Source organism: Anolis sagrei, chromosome 4, assembly GCF_037176765.1.
Source record: "Anolis sagrei isolate rAnoSag1 chromosome 4, rAnoSag1.mat, whole genome shotgun sequence".
Classification (NCBI taxonomy): domain Eukaryota; kingdom Metazoa; phylum Chordata; class Lepidosauria; order Squamata; family Dactyloidae; genus Anolis; species Anolis sagrei.
Window position 1 is genome coordinate 177,548,738 of NC_090024.1, and position 21,392 is coordinate 177,570,129.

At 39.2% G+C, this 21,392-nt stretch overlaps 1 protein-coding gene across 1 annotated transcript; it reads right to left on the minus strand.

Annotated features, from left to right (window-relative positions):
* Window positions 1-472: 472 nt before the first annotated feature.
* LOC137096979 (cytochrome P450 4A11-like) lies at window positions 473-20,292 on the minus strand. The gene is made up of 12 exons (XM_067467894.1): window positions 19,363-20,292; window positions 17,540-17,681; window positions 17,222-17,266; window positions 15,100-15,227; window positions 12,713-12,843; window positions 10,113-10,264; window positions 6,700-6,800; window positions 6,104-6,294; window positions 4,205-4,338; window positions 3,123-3,187; window positions 2,243-2,325; window positions 473-715 (listed from the first exon to the last, which is right to left on the minus strand). Exons 1-12 carry the CDS (start codon window positions 19,543-19,545, stop codon window positions 547-549), a joined length of 1,524 nt encoding a protein of 507 aa, XP_067323995.1. The 5' UTR covers window positions 19,546-20,292; the 3' UTR covers window positions 473-546.
* Between the last annotated feature and the right edge of the window lie 1,100 nt (window positions 20,293-21,392).

The window sequence follows — 21,392 nt, forward strand, 5'->3', positions numbered from 1 at the left end:
CCTCCCAGAGGTCTGCTGAATCTACTTTTTGGAGACTGTTTTGGATATTTTTTTCTACATCTTTACTGAGTACTCTTCTAGATCATAGTTTTTGTCGGTTACTTTTTTGTTACAATTTCACTCATTATTCCTTTGTATCTAGTTTGATTATTTCATCCTTGTTATTCATATTTCGGTTAATACTCTCATTCTATATGGATTTATGTTACATTGTTTTGAAAAAAACCTGGATGTTTTTCAAGTATATTGATTACCCTTTTTCTTATTTGGTTTGCCCTAAAAACAGCAGTGTGGGTGGGGAATATTTTGATACATATTAACAATACCAGAATTGACTGGAGCAAACTGATTTTAGTCTATTTTACATTAGTTATATTAGTTAAAATTAATCAGTCTTTATTGTTTAATAATGTACGTGATTGTTCACGTATATTAATCCAGAATGCAAGAAGAAAATACAAGATTCTTCATATGGGGTTTAATTCTTTTAATTGCAGGGTGGAACATGACTCCAGTGGCTTAAAAAGTACACGGCATCATAATATGTCAGTGAAGCTTCTTCAGTTTCAGATGTACTCCATTCTTGGAGCGTATGACCAACTGAGCCACCGGAATTGAAGGATTTGCTGGGTCTGGCTTCAGCTCAAACTGGAGCAATGTCAATGCAAGAGCCACTTTCATCTCCATCATGGCAAACTGCTGTCCAATGCAGTTTCTAAGCAAATAGAGAGATGAGACAATATTATATTTTGTAGGGAATGGCCAAGTAATGGTTAACAAAACAATCAACACTATCTACTGTATATCTCCTGGTGGACATGGGGGAAAATTCACTACCTTGACTGGAGTTGGCCCAGAAGAAACTGTGTTGGAAACAAAGTTTGTAACAGTTCAGAAGGGGCTGCAAGCATTGTAGAATTGCTCCCCTCTGTATCCCTTACGATCCATTTGAGGACAAAAGCTCTTTATCAAATCTTTTTCAGAAGGCAGGAGAGCAGCAGATATAACCCTCCGTTCCAGATCATTCAGTGGCAAATGTTGCCCCCTAATTCATAGATTTGCCCCTACTGGGTTTGGAATGATTTAAACAATGGATAAACTTCCACACATAAGTATGATTCCCAGCATCTGAGTCACTGGATGACATTTGACTTCACCATTTCTCCCTTTTTATGCTTAAATGTTAAAAGTGTTGCTGCACAGGAGCCAGAATGAAATGGTTCAATAAAACTGTGAAGAATTTTATAGAAATGGCATTTATTTACTTATTTTACTGAGTTGCAGAAAAAAGTTTTAAAAAGCAAAAAAGAAACCCCCCAAAAAACAACCCCCCTCAAAAAACCCCTTACACCTATGTTAAAAAGGTATTTTTGTTTTCTTATATAATTGATTTTTTTTAAAAAAAAACAGCAACATATAGGTGGAGCTATATTGCTGCTGGAGTACATATACAATTCCATTAGTTATGTGTATCCATTGTGAATGCATCAAAGGAATACTATGTGCATTCATGGAGGTATAGCTCATAAAATAAATTTCAACTTATTATCCTTGGAGCCCCCAGTGGCACAGTGGGTTAAACTGCTGAGCTGCTGAACTTGCTGACTGAAAAGTCAGCGGTTCGAATCTGGGGAGTGAGGTGAGCTCCTGCTGTTAACTGCAGCTTCTGTCAACCTAGCAGTTTGAAAACATGAGTAGAGCAATAGGTACTGCGTCGGCGGGTGTTGCATGCAGTCATGGCAGCCACATGACCATGGAGACGTCTATAGACAATAGACAATCTATAGACATTCTATAGATTGTCTATAGACAATCCTGGTTATTCAGCTTAGAAATGGAGATGAGCACCACCCTCCAGAGTCGGACATGACTAGACTAAATGTCAAGGGAAACTTTTACCTTTCCTTATGGTCCTTATATTCAGTTACAGTTAGTTAGATAAACTAACAGTGGAACACTCTACTTGTCTATTCAAAAGTCTTACTACATTTAATGAGCTTTCTCCCAAGCAGCACAGGGACTGTTTTCCTGGTATGTTTAGCATGCCTTATTGATATCTTTTTCAATTTTCCTTAGGGCCTCTTTTCTTCCACTCACAGTAACATACCCTCATCTATTATGTGAGGTGTCAAATGATATGGATATCTGTCCCACACTCCTGGCATAAATTTCTGACCATGTAAGTAAATTCAGGAGCAAAAGAAGCATAAATGGATACATTAAAAACATTAAATATCATTACCTTGACCCAGCTGAAAAAGGGAGATATGCGTAAGGATGGCGCAAATGTGAATTCTCTGGGGAAAACCGCATTGGATCATATACCTGAAACAGAAAACAAAAAGTACAGGTTCTTGAACTGAGGCAGCAAGGGCTCTTAGGCCCAATTTTTGATGAACAGCTGCATTGCAATCATCCAACAGTCCTACATATGCCAGCTCCTAGTCATTGCTTTGCACACTGCACTACATGCAAATATCAGTTTTGGGGCACATTCAAAGTGCATTTTTCAAGCATTTGTTGGCACGCTGTAAAAGGAATTCTGCAGGTGGAGGATGTAAGGAGTCATGTTACTGGCACATGGAGAATATTTAGGCATTTTCTTATTGCCAGTCAATAGGTGAAGAAATCCCTGTATCAGAAACAGAAGTTCATTATTCTGGTACTCTTTAGATACTATGGACTAGACCTCCCTTATTCCCGATCACATGACATGTTGGGGGATGTTTACAGTTTAATGGGTTAAAATAATAAAAGTCACCAAACTGTCTAACCTTAACAGACATTGTCTATTCTTACATCCTCATCTTTCCAAGCCATTGATAATATACTGTCCTGTAAGGTTGGTTACACTGTGCAAATTAGGTTGTCAAATCTAGTTTACTTGGTTTTGGCCTCTTTGGATCACTGTAGATCTTTATATGTGGAAAATTCTTGCTAAAAAGGATCAGAGTGATCCTTTCCATACCTATAGCATATGAACTCACTATAAGAATTATGTGCCATTCTTTTAAACAATGACATTATTCCAGTTTCCTTGGTTTTTGACTTTCAGTTTTAAGTGTGCCTGGTTCTATCCATTTCCTCCATATACATGATCACTAATTGGTTTATTCACCTACCTTAGGGTTATCCCATACTTCAGAATTTCTGTGAAGAGCAAATATACACACTCCAACTAGGAAACCTAAAGGAAGAAGAACAAGGGGTAGTAAAATTAGAAATTTGCTGTAAGCTCAGTTCATGGTTTCAGTATGAATGTTAGGAAAGCACACATGCCATTTATACCCTTCCTGGACAAGAAGAATCAGTGCAATCAAAACCAGACTTCTCTAATGAGGCTTTATATGCCTCTGACTTGGAAAGATGTTGAGAACTACAAGTGTCTCAAAGTTCATTTTTTTTCGTGTCAGGAGTGACTTGAGAAACTGCAAGTTGCTTCTGGTGTAAGAGAATTGGCCGTCTGCAGAGACGTTGCCCAGGGGGAGTCTTCTCTCATGTCCCCGCATGGGAAGCTGGAGCTGACAGACAGGAGCTCACCCCACCGACCTTCAGGTCAGCAGTTCAGATGGAACAAGGATTTAACCCATTACGCCACCACGGCTCCTTCAGCTGCCATAATACTAAGAGAAGACAGCTGTTTGGGGCATATCGTCTGACATTGCATTCATTGTTGGTTCCTAATTAATGTCTAGGCCAACTATAAAACTCTTCATTTTTAATACCAAAATTCATCTGGGAAGACCACAATATGTCAAAGACCATCTTCTCTCTTAAATAAATTTTTACCCATTTATGAAAGATTATACAGGTATCACCTTTACAATAAATATGGCAGGAGAGATTTGTATCAGTGTCTTATTTATCATTTCCTTGTCTGAGTTGAGGTGTGCTGAACTAGAATGATAGAGCAATGACAAAAGTGTATCTACTCTTTTAGATTGACCTCACCATCCCCGTGCACTGGGTCTGCTACGAAGGACAAAGTGATGTTATTTCAACAGTCAGAAAAAGGGCAGCTAGCATTATGCAAACCAAGCTTCCAAACTGTTTTGTCTGTACTTCTGTTTTTGAATTATGGGTTTTTATTTAGAGTTGGGTTATTTTGCAATGATATTTCATGGAAACTATGTGTTTCTGTTAATCTGCCTTCAATTGCATAGCTGTTCTGCTTGTCTTTGAGAACAGAAGAGAAAAAACTGACCTTTTGGCAGGGTTCGTCCATCTTCAAATGTCAGAGGGGAATCCAGTGTTCGAGCTATTAAGGGTACTGGTGGGTAAAGCCGAAGGCTCTCTTTGATGCACATAGTGGTGTATGTTAACTTTCCTAGCTTATCCCTGTAAAGAACACAGAAAATACACTAGAGGAAAGTGCCAATAATTGAATTAATTTAAAAACTCCCCTAAACACTTTCTGGATTACTCTGAGCAGAAATATTTGATTTGGTGAAAAGAAATAAGCTTTTTAAATTGTCGGAATCAGTGAAAAAGCATAGAATATGCCACCCATGAGGATCTCTTATATGTCAAACAAAACTACTAAAGTTTTGAAATTGTGGGACAAATTAAATAGGCAATTGCCTGGCAAAGAGCACTTTTTCAAAATGTCCCAATTTATGACAACTCTCAGTGTCACCTATCATGGCATTTTCTGGGACCTGTCAAGGCCTCCCAGTGAGTTTACTTACCCAAGTGGGGATTTGAACTCTATTATCTAGTGTCATAGTCTAACACTAAAACGAATATGCCTTCTGACTCCATATAATATACATTACATACCAAAAACTTCCTGCTTATTGTCATTTCTGTTATCTTGACATTATTACCGTATATACTTGAGTATAAGCCAACCCGAATATAACCTGAGGCACCTAGTTTTATCACAAAAACCAAAAACAAAAATGGGAAAACCTACTGACTCGAGTATAAGCTGATGGTGGAAAATGCAGCAGCTACTGGTAAATTTCAAAATAAAAATAGATACCAATAAAATTACATTAACCGAGGCATCAGTAGACCTTTTATACTACATATTGCTGCACACATAAAGATTTAAAAGATCGTTCCTGTCTCGGTGCATAACTTGCCAACTTTTAAAAAGAAAACAACTGAACTATTAGAGTTGAAATCTGCACAAACCTACATGCTTTCACAGAACTTTGCAAGGGTACTTGGAGTATCCTGGTTCATCTAATGACAAAACTAGCACTAGATTTTCCAGACATCACAGTCAAACTGTTTTGACAAACCCTCCAATCTTCTTGCATCTGGGCACTTAGTGACAGGGTCATGCACATGAGGCGAGGAGGAGGGCCTCTTGCCCTGTGTGCACCTCTCTCTTCCTTTCGCTGCGCTACTTCCCTCCCTCCTCTTGCCATGCACACGCCTCCCTCCTCCTCCTCTCACTGTGCGAGGAGGAGGGAGGCAGGTGCAGTGAAAGGAGGGAGGGAGGCATGCAGAGAGGAGGAGGGAGGGAGGAGTGTGCGGGAAAATGAGGAGGGAAGGAGGCACACAGATCCAACCTTAAGAAATGGGGCTACAAAGTGGAGTTGACGACATGCAAGAGCAAACCACAAACCACCTTTTGGAATGCAGTCTGAGCCCTGCCACATACACAATGGAGAACCTTCTTATAGAAACACCAGAGGCACTCCAAGTGGCCAGCTATTGATCAAAGGACATTTAGCATAAAGCCAAGTGTTTAACTTTGTTTGTGTTTTTAAATACATGACAACTGTACCCTCAATTTGCTTCTGACACAATAAATAAATAACCTCAAAGATAATCTTATGCAACTGTTGACCTTATCACACTAGAGAATGAATCTACTTTAAATCCGGTTTCTGCTTCCCGCAGAATTCTGGGGTTTGTAGTTTAGGGAGGAGCCTTTAACAGCCTCATTAAACTACAAATCCCAGAACTCTGCAGGAGGCAGAAACTGGATTTAAAGTAGATTCATTCTCTAGTGTGATGAACCAGTGTGTTACTTTTTTTGTCTGAAACTCCATAAACAAGTTTTGTCTCCAGATGAAATCCACTGCATCTCACCCTAGTTTTAAAAGAAAAAACAATAAAAAGGTGAAGGTTAAAAACTAAGTCCCACCATTGAATGGTTTCTTGGTCGCCGAGGACTTCTTTTATCTCTTCCCTGCATTTCTCCTGATGTTCAGGATTTTGAGCCATGCAGTAAAACAGCCATGAAATCCCACTGGCTGTGGTATCATGACCTGCAAACATGAAAGTGGCCACTTCGGCACGTAGATCTTCTTGAGGTAACGGATTTCCCCTTTCATCCTAGTAATGTAGGAGTGCTGTCAGTGTGATGATTTAAACAAAAGCAGACTTCACAAAGCTAAATTATTCGTGGAAATAAAAGTAGAGGAAGACAGTTATTAAAGGAACACAATATATGCAGAAATGCCCTTCAAAGAGTAGGTTTCTGATATTACCAGTTGCTTCATCTGCCTCCCATTTCTCTGTTTCTTCTTCTTATCATCTACACTTATTTCTTATTATATCTAATAACAAAAAGTATTGTTTTAAAATACAGAAGATTTAGGAAATATGTTCATTTCCACAGTACAAAGCCTTTGGAATACTTGTCAATGTGCCTGCATCTACATCTATATATAATTTATTACGTCTATTTCACCCTTACCTGCTGGTTTTCTGCTTTTCTGAAATATTCACAGTACTGACCTTTGTCAAAAGAAGGATATCCAGAAAGTCAAAATGCTTCCCTTTGAACAATGTCTTGTCTCCAGCCTTGAGGGATTCTTGTCTTTTTTGAATAATTTTATCTGTAGTAAACATATGAAAGAGGCATAGTGTAAAATATTTATCATAAAAGCAGAATATTAAGTATTCTTGTTATGCAAAATAAGATGCAATTTTCCTGCATCGAGATTATCTTTTAGTTAGCATAGCAACTTTAAAAATGCAACAGATACTTCATTTTAATGGCCTAAATTCCATACTGTTTCCACATAAATAGCAGGATGAATCCCAATGGAATTTGCATGTGTTGGCTTACCTTTCAGCAACTGATTCACTGGATTTACTCTAACTGGAGCCAGCAATTGGATTAAGGCAAATTTAGTTGGAAATGTAATAATGCATAGCATCAAAGAGTGAAAAATGCCACATAGTGGTAAATAGTAATAGGGTCCGAAAGTCTGAGTGACCTTAAGTCATCTCTCTTTATATCTAACTATCCTGATTCCTCTGTGATGAGTCTTAGGGATTTCTCCATCTCTTCTTCCTTCCCTGAAAAGAAGAGACTAAACAGAGAAAAGAACCTAAAGACACTGCCTTGAAGGAAAACAAAAAACATAATGTAAGAACAAGAGAGAAACAGTAGAAGGGAAAGAACATAGGGAAAACAAGATAGGCTAAAGAGAAGGAATTTTCTAAACCATGCAAAACTGATATTTTTGTTAATTTCCTATATAGGCTTAAATGATCTGTATGGTGGCACACATAAGGAACTTTTCCTGCCTTATCCCCACCTCAATATTTGCTGGAAAGCTCCTCCTATCGATCCCTACACCATACATTGACAGGTAATCATGAGAACGTCTTTTTTTGTGTCCGGACTCCTTTGTCCTTCCTTGGAGGACGAGAGAGAGGGCCTTCTTGGTGGTAGCCCCCCATCTCTGGAATGCCCTTCCTAGGGAAATAAGACAGCCCCCATCCTTCCCCTCCTTTTGTAAGAGCCTGAAGACCTGGTAGTTTGAACAAGCCTTTGAGAATAGCTAGTTCTAGCTCAGCCTCAGACATTGTTGAATATAGCCTTATTTTTCCTACCAATTACCCAGGTCACTCCCTCTAATAGGCCCTGGAAATAAACAGCCATAGACTGTACCTGTTACTGTTGTTGCCTGCTATAGAACTGCACCTATTTTTCCAGGTCCTCTAGAAATTTTGAGCTTGCCCCAGTCTCGGCCCGGCCTTTTAAATTGCCTTGAACAGGCAGGATTACTTTTTAATATATATGTACTATTGTGCTTATATTGTTTTGTTAATTTTATGTCTATGTTGTCTACTCTGTAAGTATTGATGATGTTACTTAGAAACCGCTCTGGGTCCCCTCGGGGAGATAGAGCGGTATATAAATAAAGTTTTGTTATTGTTGTAGCTCTTCCTGTCTCTTTCCTTTTTAGGTCCCAAAATTTTATTAAAGTGTCGTTTATAAGAATAAGCATCATCAGAAATGTAGTTTGCCTTCCTTTGGTTTTTAATAATTTTGTTGTTCATTTGTTCAGTCATTTCCGACTCTTCATGACCTCATGGACCAGCCCACGCCAGAACTCCCTGTCGGCTGTCACCTCCCCCAGCTCCTTCAGAGTCAAGCCAGTCACTTCAAGGATGCCATCCATCCATCATGCTTTTGGTCGGCCCCTCTTCCTTTTCCTTCCATTTTCCCCAGCACCATTGTCTTCTTCAAGCTTTCCTGTCTTCTCATGATGTGGCCAAAGTACTTCATCTTGGCCTCTACTGCCCTTCCCTTCAATGAGCAGTGGGGCTTTATTCCCTGAAGTATGGACTGGTTGGATCTTCTCGCAATTCAAGGCACTCTCAGACCTTTCCTCCAGCACCACAGTTTAAAAGCATCTATCTTCTTTTGCTCAGCCTTCCCTATGGTCCAGCTCTCACATCCATAGGGTACTACGGGAAATACCATTGCTTTAACTATGCGGATCTTTGTTGCCAGTGTGATGTCTCTACTCTTCACTATTTTATCGAGATTGGACATTGCTCTCCTCCCAAGAAGTAAGTGTCTCCTGATTTCCTGGATGCAGTCTGTGTCTGCAGTAATCTTTGCACCTAGAAATACAAAGTCTGTCACTGCCTCCACGTTTTCTCCCTCTATTTCCCAGTTGTCAACCATTCTTGTTGCCATAATGTTGGCAACAATTTACAATTACATTTTTAATAATTTTGCTTGCCTTCATTATTTCACTGATTGCTATTTCAGTGAAGTGGGAAAATGAATGGTAAGTTGGTGCAATAAATTAATAAGATGCTTCAAAGCTATGGCCAAAAGGCTGCTGAGTCTATAAAGGGAAGGGAAGGGAAGAGCAATGGACAAGAGCTTGTAATCCACAACCTCTCAATTTATATAATTTATTCACAGCTAATGTTGTGCCAGAAAGCCTTTGAAAGAACATATATCATGTATCTTCTGCAGGAACAAGGAACACTGTTCTGTTTCTCAATTTCCTGATAAAGAGAAAGTGAACAAGAGGGAGAGATACCATTCCTTCACAATTCCTGTCAAAGCAAAGTAGGTTTTTGCGGCGCAATTATTTGATCGTAGTTGTTTGATGGAAACAGTGGAATCAGACAGTCCAAAACTGTTCTGGGAGCAGCCTTCAATCACAAATGGCCACTATTCAACCTGTGATATTGGAAAATATCCCATTGGATCAGTCACAGGTGGATGCAGGTGTAATGTTCAGTGTCATGGGTTCTGCCTAAAATGACCACAACAACAACAACAGCAGCTGCAATAACAACAATAGCACATAGGCTTGGGCGGTTTTGTTCGTTAATTTCGTAATTCGTTATTAATTTGTATTTAAATTAGCTTATGATCCAATATTGAGCCATGCAGGACTACTGTGAGGAGTAATTTAAAATCGAAACAATTTTTCCAATTTATTTTGTATTGTTTCGTAATTGTTTCGTAATTGGTTCAAAATTGTTTCGAAATTGTTTCGTAATTGTTTCGTAATTATTTCCGTATGTCTGGTGCAAGTTTTATAGTTGTTGTTTGTTTTATCAATGATAAAAAATAAATTATCACACCAACAGTCAACAACAGAGGGAGAGGGAAGCTTCAGAAGTTCCCCCTGTCCCATTTGGAGGGTTTTTTAGCATATTGCGCAATCGCGTCCGCCATTAACGAATCGATTCGTAATTTTACGAAATTTCGTATATTTCAACCTTTTTTAAAGGAAAATTTCGGAATTCTTTAAAAAAACGAAACGCAAGGGCCCCCCTAAAAACGAAACGAGTTTAGAACCAAATTTTCCATTGTTACCCAAGCCTAATAGCACAGTTTATGAAACAGTTTCTGGGCCAAGGTGATAGAGATCAAAGGGGCATACCTGTGTGAAGGTGAGCTAATCTGCAGGTTTTGTGGAACCAACGTCCTTGGGAGCTCAACGAGTAAATGAAATCATTTTGATACAGGGGTACAAGAGTTCTCTCGTTGATCAGGAAGGCGAGATCAGCGATAGTTTTAACATGGAAATTGTCCCTTTGAGGAAATTTAGAAGAGCAGGTAAATTCCAAGGAAGATGAAGTTTCATTTTTATTTTAGTAGCTGCCGCTTTAAAATATATTTAAAATAAATTTTGATATATTTTTGTTTTGTAACAAACTAAAAAAAGTAACAGAATAAAATGAAAGGCACAATGTGGTGTTTCCACTCCATGTTTCAATGTGCCAGTCCTCCTGGTGAAAGAAGAGTTGCTGCATTCCACAGCATTGAGCCATGGCAGTTAAGGTGGGGCTAAGTTGCATTAATCTACAGCACAGATGCACTCTTTGTTATAACATGTTTCCCAATTATATGGTCCTCACATACTCAATGAGCGTGTCTTCAGCTGGAAAACAGGCTTGAGCATAGATCAAGCTGCTGGTCCCAATTAGAGTTGATTGACTGAGCATTCAGCCTTGCATTCTTTTAGCAGTATATAACATCTCTTAATACAAGTAGTTGCCACCAACACAACTGAACAGAACTGAGCCTTAGACTGGAAAGATTATACACTATTGTGCTTACAGCTGTTCTTTCTTAAAGTGGTGCTTTCCCTTTATTTACATTACGGCTCTGCCCCCCCCCCCCCAATTTCTAAACACTTAGAATCCATCGAGGATCCGATTTATGATGGAGTTCTTCCCACATTGCAAGGGAACTTTCTATCAGCTTTCTGTCATGTTTCGTTAGGGAAACATCTGAAACAATCCCAAAAAAAGGGAGTTCCTGAGCAAGGATTCAGGAACCGGGTTATAACTAGAGGAAACGCCCAAAAACATGTGGGATAGAGCTTTCAATTTCTTGAACCGCTTCAGTGATTTTGAGTAAGGGGTGTTTCTATGGAGAGTCTGCTACCAAGCATTAACATTTCTCTCCCAAAATCCTGCTTCATGAGCCTGGCATGGTAATTTTCTAAAGTCTGGTTTCCCCTTGGAATATGTCTTGGATTGTGTGATTTCGGCGTTGGAATATGTCTTGGATTGAGTGATTTTAATTGTTGTTTAATGTCTGTTGTTTTGTTTTGGATTTTAATGCTTTGTTTATGTATTGATATCTATGGGGTATTGAATTGTTGCCTTTGTAAGGCTGCCCTGAGTCCCCTTCAAGGTGAGAAGGGTGGGGTATAAGTGCAGTAAATAAATAAATAACTAAACAATTAAGTGATGTCTGGTGTAAGATGAGCTGCTTTGGTCAACTGTAGAGTTGCTGGATCAGAGGGGATTTTTCCCTCTAGTGGTGACATATTTAAGATCATCTGCTTGGGTCTATTCTAGGGTAGCAAAATTGGAGGAAAAAGTCAAGTATCCCATAAGCTCCCCCCCCCCCCCAAAAAAAAGGTTTTGTCTTTTTAAAATGGAGTGGGTGGGGACTATGCTGTCTTGTGGAATAAATCTGAAAGTCAATAATTTTGGTAAAACCGGCAAGAAAAGACATCATGTGAAGAGGAATGAGAAAGGAGGGATGTCCTTATAATGCTATAGGACATAACACCATGGTAATATAATGTTCTCTGCCCCCATGGGAAAGAGTTCATAGTATAGTTCCCAGGGCCCTCAAACTATATTCCCCATTTAATTCAACCAATTTCTCTCTGTCATACAGCAGAGCACATTTAATAATCTCCCCAAAATAAAGAACCCTGAATTATCATCTGAACACATCTCTCTTCTTCTTTGCACCAAATCAGTGAAGGTTTCCTTCACTTTGGTTTGATTAAAATTAATTATTAGGATGGGAGGTAGAAATTCATTTAAATTCTATTTTTATTCTGAAATTAAAATTAAAATTCCAAAATTAAATGGTCCCATACTACACAGCATACCAACACAAGTAATGTGGATTGGGAATATAAGTTTAGTCAAATATTTCTTATGTGGGGATGAATTCCAATTGTTTCATGAACAATTTGTTAGTGCCTCAAATATTTGAATTCTAGTGAGTTTTGAAAATGTAAATCACAAAATGTGGAAAAATCTGAACTTAAAAACATTTGGATCGATATTTGGAAATGTTGGGTGCATTTTTTCCAAATATATTTTCTTATACCCAGCTCGGTTGTTGAGTTATACTCACACAGAACCTAAAAAAACTATGTCACAGCGACTGAACATAATGTTATGATGGCAAAAGGTAATGCTCTTTAATATAGTAAACATTCGGGCATGGGTACACAACAGGAGAGAGTGAACTCCAGTGTGAAAGCCCATTTAAAGATAGATCCTGCATTTCACAATGGGAGAATACTACACCTTTAAAGGAACTGAAGTGCATGAAAACACTGTAAAGTAGTCATTGGGACCACATTACTGACTCTAAACCACAAAGAAGAATAGCAAGTAATAGCCAAGATTCTAAGCATATCCTGTCTCCAATACAAAGCAGTGTCAGCATAGCAACATTTAGAAGCAGTAATCACACTGGAGTATGACAATATTCTTAACTGACCTATCCATCTGGCAGTTGCTCTGGAAACTGAATGCACATTTCAGGATGCTGTCAAGGGTCATCAAGTTGACATGGTTATATATTTCCACTGATACTTCACTGTCTTGTGAGGACAATGTGTCCCATTTAGCCTTATAACACAGTAGAAAGGAATGTGAAAGAGCAAATATATCCGTTGATAGATTTTAGATATCTGGCTTGGCTTGACAAATTGAAATACAACATCTGCTTCAAGAAAGTGTGGGGAAAATTTCCAATAAAAGCAGCACAATCCAATGCGTTTTTGCTAAACAATTCCCACTGGATTTCAATATGGATTCAGATAATTATTATCAATGGTAAGATCTGTACTCATATTTAATACATAGAAAACAGAAACCAGTGGTATGTCTGAGATTCACCACTGGTATGATCTATACTTGTCCCATCACAGAAGCAGCTTATAAAGGGACACCAGGAGTCTTGCTTTCAGGATAATGCTATGGAATCACAGGAGTTGTAGTTTTGTGAAGCACCGGAATTTGGCAGAGAAGGCTGAAGATCTTGTAAAATTACAACTCCCATTATTCCACAGCATTGAGCCATGGCAGTTAAAGTGGCATCAAACTGCTTTGATTCTATATAAGTAGCATCCCTAATCAGTCTAAACCAGTGATTCTCAACCTGTGGGTCCCCAAATGTTTTGGGCTTCAATTCCCAGAAATCCTAACAGCTGGCAAACTGGCTGAGAGTTGTAGGCCAAAACACTTGGAGACCCACAGATTAAGAACCACTGGTCTAAACAAAGTCACTACTCTATTCTTTCCAAACAGTCCCGTTTGTGTGTGTGTATGTTTTGTGTTGGGGGAGGTGTGTTACAAGCTTATTCAGGTAATTATTTTGAACCTCTTATAAACAGAAAACTATATCTATATTGACAGATGGGATACTTTGTCAAAGACAAAAAGTAAGGCACAATTTGATACCTTAAATACATATTAAAATAAAACAACATATAATTTAAAATCACATAGGTTCTTGTGGGTTTTTTCGGGCTATATGGCCATGTTCTAGATGCATTTCTCCTGACGTTTCGCCTGCATCTATGGCAAGCATCCTCAGAGGTGAGGTCACCTCTGAGGATGCTTGCCATAGATGCAGGCGAAACGTCAGGAGAAATGCCTCTAGAACATGGCCATATAGCCCGAAAAAACCCACAAGAACCGAGTGATTCCGGCCATGAAAGCCTTTGACAATACATTAAAATCACATAGTTAAAACATATCAATTAAACAATTCTTTAAAATCATGCAATTCAAAACATATACAAAGAGCCATTCTAATTGTCATTTGTATTGTTCATTATTGCACTGAAACTTCAATTGTTGCACTAGAAATCACTGTGTAAACGCTTGGTCCCACAACAAGGATTTGACTTTCTTCATGAAGGTAAGGAGGGAGGGGGCTGATCTAATTTCCCTGGGGAGGAAGTTCCACAGCCGAGGGACAAACACTGAGAAGGCTGTCTCTCGTCCCCACTAGTCGCACTTGTGAGGGAAGTGGGATTGAGAGAAGGGCCTCCCGGGACGATCTTAACCTCTGAGACGTTTCCTAGAGTGAGATATGTTTGGATAGGTAAGTTGGGCCGGAACCATTTAGGGCTTTATAGGCTAAAGCCAGCATTTTGAATGGTGCTTGGTAGCCAACTGGCAGCCAGTGGAGCTGGTGCAGCAAGGGATTTGTGTGCTCCCTGTATCCTGCTTCAGTTAGAAACCTGGCTGCCGCCTACTGGCCTCCTTTAAGCTTCCAAACAGTCTTCAAAGGCAACCCACATAGAGCATGTTGCAGTAGTCTATTTGAGATATATGTGGACTGCTGTGATCAAATCTGACTTCCCAAGGTACGGGTACAACTAGTACACAAGTTTTAATTGTGTGAAAGTCCTCTGGCCACCGCCAAACCTGGGGTTCCAGGCTCAGCGATGAATCCAGGAGAACTCTCAAGTTGTAAACTTGCATCTTCAGGGGGAGTGTAACTCTAACCAACATAGGCTGTATCACTATGCCCTGTTCAGCCTTACAAATGACCAGGAGTACCTGTCTTGTCTGGATTCAATTTCAATTTGTTCACCCTTATCCAGACCATCACAGTAGGCAAGCACTAGTTCAGGACCTGAACATCCTCCTTAGCAGCAGGTGGAAAGGAGTAATAGAGTTGGACATCACGTCATGACATGGATACATCCTAAATCATTAGCAGTATATGCCGATGACTTGCAGCTGACTCCAGTTTCCAGATTTTGTATGGGTGACTGAGAGAATCCTGGTAACTGAGACTAATAATCATGTACACAAAAATGCCACACTCTTTCAAATGCATCCTAGGAATGGGACAATGGTGTTTCCTACCAGCATCACTTTGACAGACTCAGCCACTGGAATCACATAAGACTTCAGAATCTCATAATGAAATCCTGGAGTGAGTAGCCTCCGATGTTGTTGCCACTTTGACCCTTCCAGAAGCAATAAACCTTTCCCTACAAAAAATGACAAGCAGATTTTAGAAAGCATAGAAATGTAATGTAGGTTTTTTTTGTTTGCATTTTGTATTTTATTTTGCTGTATTGTATTTTTGGGCTTGGCCTCATTTTAGCCACCCTGAGTCCCCCTCAGGGAGATGGTGGCGGGGTATAAATAAAGTTTATTATTATTTATTATGGCCGTGCTATAGCTGCATTTTCTCCTGATGTTTTGCCTGCATCTGTGGCTGGCATCTTCAGAGGATCGGATGGTAGTAAAGCAAGTGGACTTTATATATCTAAATATGCCAGCCACAGATGCAGGGAAAATATCAGGAGAAAATGTTGCTAGAACACGGCCATGCAGCCTGAAAACCACACAACACCCCAGTGATTCTGGTTGTGATTTTTTTTAACAAAACAGTGAAATGCTTCATTTTGCAAGCAGGGCTCTACTGACAAATGTTTGACCTACCATGATCACTAACACTTAACATTCTGTCACGCGCTGGGCCTGTAAAGACTTTCCTTTAGAACAGGACGTGCAATCTTTGCCCATCGGGAAGCCAAGGGGGACTAAAGAGAAGTTCTCAGAGGGTTTTCACCACAAATGACTTTTAGATGGCTTGTGAAGTACAACAAAGTCTTTTATTAAGGAACAATCAAACATAAATTTGTCTTGTCTTCAGTAAAGTTAAGCAAATGATTCCAAGCTTTTAGGCAACTGGTGAATTCCTAATCTTGCCCACGAAGGACAGGCAACTGTCTTCAATAACTTCTTCTTTAAAGGAAAATCCCCATTTTAACTTCTCCCAGGCTGACTGTAATCTAACCCATACTGATGTGGGCTCTGCTACTGGGTCGAACTGCTTCTCAAACGCCGAGTGGACCTACCAGTAAAAGCTTAGATGTTCTCCAGCTGGAGTTCTTTGGTCTTTAGGGCTGTTTTCCTGGAAATTCTTGGATGCTCTTAAAATTGTTTTCCCCTGGAAATCTTAAGGGTTGAAGCTTTTGTATACGGGAAGCTTCCACACGTCCTATACATTAGCTTTCCTTGCTGAGACTAACTAAAAATGGCCCCCTTCCCTTCCCAATTGTATTATTAAATATCTTGTATTATTAAATACATTTGTATTTTATTGGAAGACAGTAGAAGCAAGGATGGATGGATGGATACACACAGACACACACACACACATCTCTTAGGGCCTTCCAGCCTTCCAGACAGGCTCTATATCCCAGGAACAGATTCCAGATGTTCTGCTTTTAACTGGATTATATGAGTCCCCACTTCCAGATAATTGGGGATAAACAGGAAACTTGGTATCAGATCCTGGGATATAGGACCTGTCTGGAAGGCCCTCAGAGTCAGGCACTTAGGCTTAAATGTTTTGCTGAAGGGGACTAATAAAACAACCAAAACATATATTTAACTAACTATGTCAAGCATGAATTGACAGATTTATTTATTTATTATTTATTTATTTGCTGCATTTGTTGACCGCCGTTCTCAGCCCTAGGGCGACTCACGGCGGTGTACAACATATAAAAAGACAATTTACAATAAGCAATAACAAAAAAGAAAACATATCACTAAACACAATCATATAGTTACACTAAATTGAGAAGAATTGGCACTCATTCCAAAAAATACATCTTATTCACAACCTGGACACATTCTCTCTATGGGACTAAAGCATTTCTGAAAACATCAGAGACCTGTTTATCACTGTGGTTAATGTATATATGCCTTTGGATGTATGATACATTTATGGAAGCTTGTTCAATTAGATTTGTCTATGTTCTGTCCACACAATAACGTTCACAGTAGTTAGTAACCTACATAAAATGTAGCATACAAAATCTGTTAAAATAAAAATAACAAATATGAGAAATAATGAACCCATCAGCAAATAACATAATCAGATAAAAGCATTAAAGCCAGAACTAGATTTATTATTTAATTATGGTGTCTTTCCATAAAGATCTTGGTGGCACATGAAAATACCTACCAATCCATGGAACCAAGCCATGATAAAATATAGGACATTTTGGATCTGTAATAAAACATACAAAAATTAAGTCGGGATAAGAAAATGTGCGATAATTGCATTTCAGATTTCCTTTAATGTTATTAATCATTGTATTTAAATTATATTAAACAGATATGCATGAAAAAAGACAAAATGCAGTTTGAATAATACAGATTTAATACACAACCAGTTTAATTTAAGAACAAGAGTCACAAATAGAATGGGTGGAGGTTATCCTAGTACCATAGGTAGGATATGGAGGTAAGTGCTTGGGATCAATACAATAGTCATGCTTACCTCCTCTGTTGTATACTGCTTTGACATATTCAGGGTGGTTGATAGCTAAACCAGCTAAGAAACTTCCATACCATACAGGAAAACATCTTGGAAATTCTTCTGTCCACTTCTGTATACTTATTAGTTCTTTCTGGAGTCCCATCTGCATTGTGGGTTGGTACTTACAGTTAAAATCATGGACTACTACATGCAATTAAGAAACATAATTTGTTGTGGAAAGGCAATAGCATCTCTCAACTAAAAGGACTATGAATAGGCTATAATTTGTTGTGATGGTTGCTCATTCTGGGGAAGGAAGATGTAAAGTGCTGTCCTTGGGTACATCTATAAGCTAAACCAGGAAATCCCAATTAGATGGCCCCCTTCGAGGGTCTTCCTCCAATGGAAAACTTGGAAGTCCCTGAATAGACTCAGAAGCGGAGTGGGCAGATCAAAAGACAACCTTGCAAAATGGCACTTTGTGTGACTGTGGAGCAGAACAGACAACTCCGCATCTGTATGCTTGTCCACTGTGCCCTGCCTCATGTACAGAGGAGGAATTGTTGGAGGCTACAGACAATGCCGTTGCTGTTGCCTGTTTTTGGTCAAAAGATATTTAGCTGCCTGCGCGCCTTCTATTTTTATCAGTTTTATACTAATTTATGCAATGCTTTTGATATGAAATAATAATGCAGTTTGACACCACTTTAACTCAATATTGTGGAATCCTGGAAACTGTAGTTATAAAAGGTCTTTAGCCTTGTTTGGCAAATAGTGCTGGTGTCTCGCCAAACTACAACTCCCATGATTCTACAGCATTGAGATATCAACTGCATTAATTGTGGGGAGTGAACAGTAAGAAAGTGATTAGATTCTTCTAATAGATTTTCAAAATACTAATATCATCCGCTAATATAAATCCATTCAAAAGCTCAAAAATTGCACTGGAGCATTATCATCTGTACTTAATATTATTATTTATCGTATCAGCAGTAACCAGACATTTGTATTACATTTTTAACAAAAGCAAACAAACAAACAAACAAACAGACAAAACACAAAGTCTGCAAGCTTGGTAGTTGATTAAATGTTTTTTTGACCAGTATCTGGCCACTTGGAGTGCCTCTGGTGTTGCCGCAAGGAGGTCCTCCATTGTGCATGTGGCAGGGCTCAGGTTGCTTCGCAGCAGGTGGTCTGTGGTTTGCTCTTCTCCGCACTCGCATGTTGTGGATTCCACTTTGTAGCCCCATTTATTAAGATTGTCTCTGCATCTCGTGGTTCACTTAAAACTGAACAACTGATTTTATTTTTAAAGCACTCAAATTTGTGAAAGAACCGAGTGTGATATGGCATTTTCAGTGTGTTAATTGAGTTCAGCACCCAAATATATATTTTTGAAAGCTGCAACTAAAAAATTCCCAACTTTTGGTCCTTCAGGATTTTTTTTTTACTTCAGCTCCCAGAAGTCCTTGCCAACTTGGCTAACTGTCAGGAATGTTCGGGGCTGAAGTCCAAAACTCTTGCAGGCTCCAAGTCACATGCTGGATCCGTACTGTAAACAGTTCTGGTCACTGAACTTAAACAAACAAAAAGCTGTGCACAGTTCTTTTTAAGGCTGGATCTACACTGCCAGATAAAATCCAGATTATATGCTTTGAACTGGATTATATAACAGTGTAGACTCATATAATCCACTTCAAAGCAGATAATGTGGATTTTCTGCTTTGATAAATTGGATTATATGGCAGTATAGATGCAGCTTGAAGCAACAAAATGGAGAAGGCACAGGACAAGATCCCACAAATAACAATATTGCAATAGGAGAAAGAGAAAGGATCCCTTACCATATGGATGTGGCCATAGAGCCAGTGAGTGGGGGGCCCTGGGAAATCCCTCAGCCCCTTCAGCAGTTTCTGCCTTGTCTGAAACAGTTGGATGGCCTTCAGAGCCACACAGGTCAGGATCAGAGCAACAGTGAGTTGGAAAAGCTGAGCGAAGTTCCATGAGGCAGACATTAGACTCTCCATGGCTGTTTTGTTTTTGTGCACGAATATTTACAGAGAAGGATCCTGTTTGTCTACTCTGTATCTAAAGTCAAAGCACTAGAGTAAAGGATAGTTCTGCACAGTATTTGGGAAATTAAGTGGTTGATAAAAACTCCACCCACAATCTCTTGTTTCACTCCCCTTTTATAAAGCAGAACTGCAAAATCACAAGATTTTCGTGCCACTTTAGCTGCCAATGCTTTGGGACTTTGAAATTGCATGTAGCTTATGCTTTAATAAATGCTTGTATTGTTTGGTTCTGGGAAGGCTGCCAAAGTACCTTGGAATATGCTTGACGCTAATACAAGGCAAAGGGAACATCTATACTGTGGAAAGAATGCAGTTTGGTACCACTTTACCATAGTTCAATGCAATGGACTCATGGAAGTTGTAGTTTGGTGCATTCTTTGGCAGGGAAGGCTAAACACCATGTAAAGCCATAACTCCTAAGATTTTGTAGCACTGACCCCTCTTGGTTAGTGCTACAAAAGTTGTCTGGAACTGCATTAATTCCACTGTGTAGATGCACCCTACATCTGATTCAACCTAACAGATCTTGCTGTTCCTTGAAGCTGTCAATATTTGCATTGTTTTGTTCTGGGAATGCAGTCAGAGTTCCTTGGAATGTGCTTGATGCTGATTTTGGGTCAATGCCAGATTTCTGTCTGTAGAAATTTTGATACCAGTGAGGAAACTTTGGTGTGAGCATTATGTGACCAATCAACTAATAACTGAACAGGTTAGAAGGTTTTAAAAGACTTGCAAATGGATATGGCCAAGCACCCTTTTCTGCACAGACTGTGAATAAGGGCTTCATTTTCCTTTCTCCCTCTCTATATATTCATTGGCTACAATGCCCTAGGAACAAATTCAATGTCCTTTTGCAGGACAACACAAGCCTACCTCAGTTATCAAGGTCTTTCATATACAGTCCATTTTACAAAGGCTTTGTAGGATCACCCACCCACCCCCATTTTTGTTTTTTTGCAGTACTGCCATTAGGAGAATGAGGAAAGAGAAAACACATTCATTGTTAGTTTGCAACAGCATGTTCTGCAGGAATAGCAGGCAAAAAAGTTCAACCTTGGAAAGAATTCTGCTCTTAGCAGGCCCGTAGCCAGGATTTCGATTCGGGGAGGGGGGTGGGGGCTGAGTCTGAGTGAAAGAGGGTCTATCCTAGCAAACCTTTTGTATCGTTTCCCCAATACCCCCATGCATATGGGATATATTGAGCATGGTGATCAGATCGTGATATGAATAAACACGTTTAAATAATGCACCAGTAAGGCCTTTTTGCGAAAACACCATGAGAATTTGGGGGGGGGGGGGCTGAAGCCCCTCAAGCCCCCCCCCCCCCCCCGGCTACATGTCTGGCTCTTAGGGTGATCTAGGTTTGGCCTGTAGGCCTTGAGTTTGGTGCAAACTGGCTGAATAACTACTGTAACTTTGCACTTGACAACTGTTTTAAATGGCAGAGAGAAGTTAAAATAGAGTCATATACCGTATATACTAGTTTTTCAAGCTGTTTAGGCTGAAAAAGCCCCCCTCGGCTTATGCTCAAGGTTATTTATTATGTTAAGTTGTTGTTGTTGTTGTTGTTACATTTATTATTTTATTCTATTATTGTTGTTGTTACATTTCCATTATTTTACTCTATTATTTTTATTTGTATTATATTTATTATTTTATTCTCTGTATCATGATTGAAAGGATACATTAAGCACATTTACATTGAAGAAGGTCAGAATAATGGTTTAATCAGAGTTGGACAGTCTTATATTAAATTACAATTTTATGTAAACATTTAAAAACATTTAACATACTGATGC

Bases quoted from the DNA above. Each gene is read 5' to 3' on its own strand.
- LOC137096979 (XM_067467894.1), bottom strand. From the start codon at position 19,545: ATGGAGAGTCTAATGTCTGCCTCATGGAACTTCGCTCAGCTTTTCCAA. The intron at 15,228-17,221 runs GTAGGTATTTTC...CATTTTTTGTAG, and splicing joins TGGCTTGGTTCCATGGATTG to GGAAAGGTTTATTGCTTCTG. The intron at 4,339-6,103 runs GTGGGACTTAGT...TGTTCTTTACAG, and splicing joins GACCAAGAAACCATTCAATG to GGATAAGCTAGGAAAGTTAA.